General features: G+C 39.1%; 1 protein-coding gene across 2 annotated transcripts in view; it reads right to left on the reverse strand.

The window, feature by feature from the left end:
- Window positions 1-53: 53 nt before the first annotated feature.
- The window catches only part of LOC111861835 (solute carrier family 22 member 7), a 32,105-nt gene continuing 22,694 nt past the window's right edge, over window positions 54-9,464 (reverse strand). The window contains exons 3-4 of one of the 2 annotated variants that reach the window (XM_023846739.2): window positions 2,744-2,939; window positions 54-369 (exon numbers count right to left, since the gene is read on the reverse strand). In XM_023846739.2, coding sequence (XP_023702507.1) covers window positions 247-369; window positions 2,744-2,939 — 319 coding nt within the window. In that variant the 3' untranslated portion in view covers window positions 54-246. The remainder of the gene's footprint in view (window positions 370-2,743; window positions 2,940-9,464) is intronic. The other variant, XM_023846738.2, reaches the window with a different exon arrangement.

Consider the following 9,464-nt stretch of genomic DNA (forward strand, 5'->3'; position numbering starts at 1 on the left):
TCTCAAACTCACACCTTTTTATCAAGTATCCACTTCATCACTGTTCTCTATGTCCTCTTAGTTTACTTACAATGTTTTTAACGCTGTCTCTTACACAGCATTAAATGATTGTGAATGATGAAGTGAAAAGGCTATGATAGTGATGGGTCTACTTTAAATATGTTATTACAATGTTATCCTGGACAGCCTTACTTGTTTAGAACTTAAAGGAACTAGGGATAGTTACCATTTCCAACCCAGCAATTGTTATTGGTTGACGACATACTTGTCTGCCATGCTGCCCAACACCACAGCTCCCGTGAATACACCGAACATGTAGGCAGTTTGAGCCACCGCACCCATCCATCGTCTGTCACAGACCAGATTCCACTAGACAAAAAGAATAAAGGTGAAGAAGAGGTTAATTATATAATAAAATATGTTTCAACAGAAAAAAGCTACAACATGTTGTAATTCATCATAAAATTACTTTGTAAAATTTTGTTTCAATCAGAATTCTCAATTATATTTATCATGAAATAATCAAGTTGTTTTGGGTTCAATTTGTTAATACATAAAATCTTTAACAACATTTTATTTAATATAGTATTGCAGTAAAGTGACTAACACTCTTGCTTCATACTTGTGAATTTCTGAGTTCAAGTCTCAGTCTAGGGACTGGTTATCTTGACTTAATTCTTCATGGCTCTTCTCAATCTCTACAGCAACTTAACTCATGCTGCAACCACTTTGTTTCATCCCTAATTTATCATCCTACCATATGATACTATATTATCTACGCTACTGACAGTATCATTAAAAAAACTCAAAACAAATGGACTTCGGATAGTGTAACACAGACAAGTATTCAGGTAATTACATAGTATTTGTTTGAAGGATACTTTGCGAAACAAGAGTTGAATGGGATACTAATATGATGTATTACATACAAAAATCAAATTCTTCTTTTTGCTTTATTGATCTTGTGCTTAAATCTTGTGGCAGATGCAATCACTAAAATCCGTAACATAATAAGAAATTACAGGCACTCAAGAATACGAGGTGCTATCGGAAAGTTCCTGGACTTATTGTTGTAACTGCCTCAATGAAAGAAGATGAGAGGGAACGCCGAGGTCACACTTCTGCAAGCCCATTGCATCAGTGTGCCATGTGACACTGTGCTGTGAACATGCACTGTTTTTACAAGAGTGCTTTTTTTCTTTTACTTTTTTTGTTTCGTTGTGTCTGTGATGGATGGCAAAATTGAGCATCGTGTCGGCATCAAGTTTTGTATGAAGTTCGGTAAATCTGCTACCAAAACCCCCGAAATACTTCATGAGGCTTTTGGGGAACATTCTTTAAGCCAGATAGCGGTTTTTTAATGGCATTCATGTTTCAGAGGCGGTCAAGTTTCAGTTGAGGACGACAAATGTTCAGGGTGAGCAAGCACCAGCAAAATGATAGAAAATGTTGAAAAAATTTGAGAACTCATCAACGAAGACCAGTGCTGAATAATCCATGAGCTTGCAGTCACCAATGGGATCAGTTACGGAGTTTGCCAGGAGATCTTAACAGAAAATTTGAACATGCACTGCATTGCTCCTTCATCATGACAGTGCACCCTCCCACACATCCCTGAAAACAACAGAGTTTGTGACTGACAACACCATGGTTATACTGTCACATCCTCCTTACTTGCCGGACTTAGCCCCCTGTGATTTAATTTTGTTTCCCAAATTGGAAATAAAACTGAAGGGACAAAGTTTTGAAACAGTGTCTGACATCTGAAGGGGATTGCAAGTGGTACTCAACAGCATTAAGGAAAATGAAAGTGACTTCCACGATGCTTTTGAAGCATGAAAAAAATGATGGGATCACGGTATAAGTTCCAAAGGAGACAATTTTGAAGCAGATGGCAGACAAAATTAAGTTAAGCTAGCATTTCCTTTTTGACCTAGCCCAGGAACTTTCCGATACACCACGTATATGGACTCATTATATTCTCCTTGTATACCATTTTAGAGCAAAAACATCAGGAATAGGCATACTAAAGGGGGAATAATTTTCTAACATGGAAAATATTCACATAATATCAAAATTTCTAATTCATGATCCTATTAAGATATCTGTCCATTTTCTTCACCTTGTGATACACACTTGTAGCAGAAATTAGAACTATAGGATGCTACTGCAAAGTAAAGGTAAAATCATCCCTGTGCTTAACTAATTAAGCACTATGCCATGAAGACGTATAGGGGAGTGTATGTATATATCCACGTTTTCTTGACCTTGGCACTAGCTGGAGGTGAGTGGTCAGCTTCACGCCCCTGCCACTTTACCCCCAGGGAAAGATCCCCCGGTACCCACTGGATAGGAGTTTGGGTGGGCCCCAGATCCAGTCTGGATGACATGGAGAAGAGAAAACTCTTGACCCTACCAGGGCTCGAACTCCAACCCCTCGGTCATCCAGCCCATAGCCAGTCGCTGTACCGACTGCACTATGCAAAGTAATATGTATATTTAGTTGTAGGCTAGCTTCTGAATTGTCACCACCATGAAAACCTCAAATCTAAAAATGTATATTAATTAGCAGAATATATATATATATATTTCTTTTCCACCACATTATATTAGAAATTTAAAAAATCGTTCAGCCTAATGAGATTATAATTAAGGCGCATAAGTTAGGTGATCCAAGCAACACCAGATATGAAATAAAAGCGGCAACAACATTTCACAACCCTTAATGTTCTTCGTTGTGTACCTCTATGGCTCTTGAAGACTGATAGTATGTGTTGTCATACACCCACTTGCTGCATTTGACTGAGCTATTTGTAGTGGGATCTATCAAGTGACACGAGTCCAAGACTCCATCCTTGATGAGCGGAACTGAAGCTAGCACCTCTGGTGAGTCCCACAATGCCACTGTCCCATTCTCATCAACACCTGGGACTTCACACCTGCCAAACAAAATAATACTGTCATCCGTGATGTTGCACTCAAAATACTGAGGAATATGTGTACTGTTTGTAGACAGGGCACAAAATAAAAATGTACTCTTATTGCACAACATATTTCATTTTTAAGATGTCAAATTTCCACCTGTCTGAACTAGTCAAACATGACTAACACACTCAGTGCTTTTCAATTTTTTTTTTTTTTTTGTTTTTTGGTTTATCTGCAGTTCCATTCTCAGGAACAAATTTATTCTGCTGTGTTGGGAATGTCAAAACAAATGCATACAATCATAGATACACTGGTTTAAAATGTGAAATGCAACCAATTAATTATTGCTGTCAAGAAAGTAAACAAATCAAACAAATCTTAAAATTACACTTAATCTAACATAATCTAAAAACTGACAATATTATTACTTTCACACAATATGTAATGGTTATACTACAATGACTTCTTCCAGAATAACATGTTAAAAGAATTAAATAAATGGGGTTCCATCCCATTAAGGCGACATAGTTGTTGTACAGATTTTTCAATATAGAATTAAACTTTATTACTTCTCATTTGGTCAAATCACTTATCATGCATTATGCACTCTTCTTGAAAAACAACAGCTGCAGATTCTGACGCTGAAATTGAAAGTCTAGTCTAGAAGTACTAACTGATCCACATCAGACTCATTTGTTTAATATTATTTCTCTCCATCTACAGATGAATGAAAATTTCTGCAAATAACTGGTCCTTCCCAGAAAATTACATAACACAGTTAATTCTTTCTTCTAAACCCACTTCTGAAATTTTTTCAGTGGGCAGCTATAAAGATTACTTATATTCTCGAATGTGACACCATGCTGCCTCACAGACTTATACATATGACTTGGAGAGTATAGGTGTATTTCTTTATTTTACTTNAAGTAAAACCATGGAATCCGTTTGTGAAATGACTCATACCATTCATTATTTTTCAGTTCTACTTTACTACTCTGTTTGTATGATACTTCTATAGCAATACAGTCTTATTCAAGGGTGATGACCTGCTAATACGAACCCATTTAGTATTAAAATTAAAAGAAGCTCCATTTTTGTTATGTGCAAGTATGTATACACAAACAAGAAGTGATTATCCCATTATAGCACACTAAATAAATATGGTGTTTCAATAACGTACACTGTCACAATAATTGTATTTTATGCAATAAAATACACATGAACTATAAACGAGAGGGTCTTTGAAACTAGTAAATGATTAGTCTCAATTTAAATAGTCAAATATTTTTCAGAGCAGAAATAATAGTCCCTTACTTATGTCAGAAATCCCTAATGTTGGAGTGGCGGTGTAGCTCCATGTATTCTTAACCTGCGTACTAGATGGAAGCGTGTGGTCAACTTCACTCTCCCTCTCCGGCTTCGTTACCCAGTGGAAATGGGTCCCCATATCTGATGCTGGGCCCCAGAATCAATGTGAACGCAAGGTGGAAAAGTAAGAGCAGAACGCACAAATTCTATATTTAGCTTTCCGTCTTGTGGCAATAACTAATATATCATTTGAGTTGAGCTGACGAAATTTTGTGGGGAGAAAGATCGTAAAATGACTGTCCTTTACAAGAACCGAAACCCGCAAAACAAAACACCATTAAACGAGCGCTCTGTTACTTCTATAATCATGATCATCTTGATAGTCATCATCCGTACTGTTCCCTGAGCCACAGATCAAGAACCGTGCTACAGGATTTAATTGTACTTATGATCGTTAGATGGTACTACGTTTCTCCGATTTCTCTGCCATCTGTGAGCAGATTAGGAATTTGGTTCATTCTCCGACTTTTCGGGCCTCTTTATCCAGTTGTAAGAATGGTTGGGCTAAAAAAATTTTGAAAGTAAATTGTCACTTGTCCAACATCTGCCTGAAAATGACTCAGGAAGACGACGAAAAATCTGTAAGTGCGGCTAGAGACCTTACAATCGACATCATTTTACCAAACCACAAAAATAAATAGCATTTATTGTCCACGAATACAACACCGAACAGAAACTCGAAGTGATTTGCACTTGATGGTCAGTCACGTGCTTGGATCGAATTGATACAATTTAGCAGCAAGGTCTAGCAAGAACTTCTGATGCTAGCTTTCCCCCAGATACTTTTGTCTAAAGCCTGGTGCTTGTAGGACAATAATTCAATAGTGTAATTTAAAAGTAAAAGTAAAGGTATCCCTGTAACAGGACGTGGAGACCCATAGGGTTGTGAGATGTCGAGGTTCCCACATTTTCTAGACAATCGGCTCATAGATGGCGGCAAGGTTGTCAGCCCTACGCGCCGGCCGTCCTTTACCCCCAAGAAAATTCCTGGTACTCATTTTTGTTACAGGTTGAGTCGACCCCAGGGCCATACTGCAGCTGGAATGATTAGGTCAATTAAAAAAATCCACCTCGCCGGAATTCGATCCCATGACCTTCCGACTTGTAGCATAGTGCCTCAGACCTCTTACCTTTTCATTTTTTGTTTGCATTTCTTTTTCTTATTTTACTTATCTTCATTGTTTGCTCTTTTCGTTCTTTTTTTACTTTTTCTTTCAGATATTCTATGTAATTGTATTTTATTTTGTCTTTCTTTCTTTTTTCAGTTTTACGTTCTATTCCTGGCTACCTTTTGTACTTTCGTTTTGTGTATCTTTCTTCTTACTTCCTTGTACTTTCCTTTCCAATCATACGTGTTGCAACATGTAGATACAGTTTCACCAGAAATCCATCACGAACGCTTATCATCTGTCTAAAACATCTTTGAGGGTGCTTTATGTCTTGAGCAGACAAGCTTTTGGAACAACAGCCCTGCTTGTTCAACGAAATCTGCGGTATGCCGATTTTCGTTCGCATCGGGCGTTGAAAACTGAATCTAGTATACTTTGTAATGAAGTCGTAACGATCTACGTCATTACCTGATGATGACGTACGACCAGAGATGTTTCAGGCGCGGCATACCTACTTTGAGAACTGCTCCTGACCTGCATGCGCGAGGGCCCACCATTCTTAGACTGTGGGCATGAGAATTTGTCGGCCCTGCTGCCGCGATCCTGGGAAAGTGCCCGACCTCGGGCACTAACCGCGAATTTCCTCAGGAACACGGCAATTGACACTCTCAATTACGACAACAAATTGCNACAGCGTTAGCGGATAGAGGGTGCCGCGTGGTCAGCTCAACGGATCCCCACGGCCGTTAATTTCAGTTTTCTAGACCGGAGGATATGCTTAGCATCATTAAATAAATTCTATGTCAACAAATTAATTAAATATGCAATTAAACAAAGAAATAAGTAACACAGAGACCTAAACTTGATATGAGCGATTGTTCGCACATTGTTTTATGGCATGTAATACGCACAGTGACCTTTAATGTGACATAGCCGTTATAATAAATTTGATCAACTCGGTCACAGGAATTTACTGTGTCTCTACAGCCCTTTCTGTTGGGCCTTGGCAGCTTTTTCAGTTTCTTAATCCTACACACAGTAGGTAGGATTCATTGATGGGGGATCAGTCCGTCACAAGACGGCTACCTATACACAGAACAACACAAACAGAGAATAAACGCACACAGACATCCATGCCTCGAGTGAGATTCAAACCCACGAGCCCAGTGTTCCAGCGAGCGAAGATGAATCATGCCTCAGGAATTTACTAAATTCTATGAAACACAGTCCTTCTTGAGAAGCCGATGGCCGGTAAGCTGATCAAGAAATTCCGCTCTTTTCATGAACTAGAAGGTTTAGGGTCTATTTACACATATCCGTGACATGCCAGTACCGTGTCAGTTCAGTTTCAGTGACATCCGTGACGTCTCAGTGACGCCTATACACACTATCAGTATAGTTTCAGTAGTTCGAAGTTCGAGATGACAAAGTTTACGGACACTGAATTGGCAGTTATTGCAATAATTTTGGATGAAGAAGAAGAGGAACAGCGTGAGGTTAAAAAACGGAAGTGGGTACATGAGACATGGGTGAATAGAGAACGCGATGGAGAAATCGGTACCCTATATAAGGAACTAATTGATGGTGAGACGAAATATTTTGGATATTTCAGAATGTCTGAAAATTGTTTTAACACATTGCTGAGTAAAATAAAGTTAATTTAAAACATCAAGACACCCGCAGGAGAAAGGTTATAACACTACTATAACATCTGCTTTCATTTTTTTTTCTATCGTATTCCAAATATCAGTTTTGAAACTGCTGTCCATGTACTTTGGCTGCGATAAATCATAAAGAACAGAATATCTGCGAACCAGTTCAATCAGGTGTTCGTCATTAATTTTTCTTCACAAACTCCACACCACAACACGTCCGTGAAACAAGAAAAAAATATCAGTGGCGACGATACACAACGTCACGGAACAGATACTGCACTGATACCGACACCTACAATACGGCACTGCACACGGAGGTGTGTGGACGCGTCCGTAAAGTTCAAAGAAACGATACGAATCATCACTGACACTGATGAAATTTCACGGAATTGGCAAGTAACGGATATGTGTACATAGACCTTTACTGGGATGTTCACAAGAACATGCCATGCTATCCTGAGCCACTTCATTCCACTTCATAATGTCACACTCAGGGGCGGCCCGCGTATAGGCACCGCGGAACTGCAGCACCCCCCAATTTCCACTTGATATTATCGATAACATTTATATAATGAGTCCTTTTTTCTTTAATTCTTTCTTTATACTTGTACAATACAATATATAATCCTTAAGCTTAATAAAATAATGTTCATATACGACCAACTTCAGCGGACAGAGGGTGTCGCGTGGTCAGCGCAACGAATCCCCACGGCCGTTAATCTCGGTTTTCTAGACCGGAGCCGTTATATCCTTGAAATAGTTCCTCAATTATCATCACGAGGCTGAGTGGACCCCGTTCTAGACCTACTACTTCTCAGAAAATCTGGCAGCGACGGGAATCGAACCCTGGACCTGTGGATCTGTAGCCAGGAACTCTGACCACTAGACCACAGAGGCGGTCCACTAACTTCGCCGACAAGCGGCGGTCGCTCGGTTGATATAGTTCGCTTGCGGACTCAAGCCACGGAGTTTTTGTTTTTCATATACGACCATTTGATAGGTAAGTGCTACAGTTGAACAGAGGTTTCATTGATCATTTATACCTTATTTGACGACGCTGAAATGAACTCAAGACTACATAGCGTTGAATAACTTCGTAGTTGGAGGTAATAGTTTCCTATGAAAAGTTAACAACCACCAACAAGACTATAAATTTTCACTGCCGTAAAATCCTCTGACCTCGTACATCTTCCTTTCAGGTTCAAATATCTTCCTAGCCACTTCGTTTCCAAACACAGCCACACGTCATACCCATACAAAATAACTGACATCCTCATTTTCAGCGTCGTTTTAAAGCAAGGCAATAACAATAATCGAAATTAATAATAACAAGCATTTCCAGAAGAAGGAATTTAAACAAGTTTTTCTAAAACTTAGAAACGAAAAGCAACTGCCATTTGTTTTAGACACTGAGGTACCTTACTCCAGTCATCATCATCATCATCATCAGTAATCTGTCAAGACGACAGGTCCACAGTCTCTTTCAAAACAATTCCTCCACTTAATGCGATCTAGAGCTTTCTCCTTCAAATGACAGTATCCTCTTCTGTCCCCAAGGTCATCCAGCATCTTCTTACGTCTTCTTCCTCGTCTTCTTGTCACTTCTATCCGCCCATCTATCTTTCCTTCGATAGCTTCTTTTAGAAGGCAGTTTCTGCGTAAAACATGACCAATCCAATTAGCCTTCCGTTTTCTTATTTCATGTAGGATATTCCTCTGCTCACTGACTCTAATTAACACTTCTTCATTTCTCACATAATCGGTCCAACTGATCTTCTCCATTCTTCTCCAACACCACATTTCGAAACTTTCCAGATGTTTCTGATCTACTGCCCTAAGTGTCCATGTTTCAGCCCCCTACAGCGCTATGCTCCAAATGTAGCATTTCACTAGTTTCTTCCTCAAATTTAAGTCCAATTTGCTGGTAAAAAGATTCTTCTTCTTGCTAAATGCAGCTTTTGCCATGGCAATCCTGGCTTACTCCAGTATGGGCACAAATACAGTGTTACCAATCTCTAAATATGTGTTCTGGCCCGTTGGTAACACTGCGCAGCGCCTATTAAATTCGCTTTGGCCTTCCGTTTCTCTCTTCGTCCGGCTGTCTTTCAGTACTTCCGTCTTCCATGAGCAGATTTTCACTAAATGTGGTACTGGGTAGTTTAAAAAAATTCCAAAACATTCCAATTTATGTAAACATTTGTCGGAGTGAAATATGTGCCGAACACAAGCTGTAGACAAGAATGAAAAGCATATTTTATATCCGACATATTTCTTTAACAATTCTTGTTATCGAGAAGAATATGAGCAACGCTATGCTTTTCTGAATTTGTATGTTCAACAACAAACAGGGGTATTCCGAATACAGCCGAAGATTAACTAGGATGCTTAGTCTCAACAACAGTTAAGC

The sequence above is a fragment of the Cryptotermes secundus genome, unplaced genomic scaffold (genome assembly GCF_002891405.2).
Source record: "Cryptotermes secundus unplaced genomic scaffold, Csec_1.0 scaffold819, whole genome shotgun sequence".
In the NCBI taxonomy this organism is placed as follows: Eukaryota; Metazoa; Arthropoda; class Insecta; order Blattodea; family Kalotermitidae; genus Cryptotermes; species Cryptotermes secundus.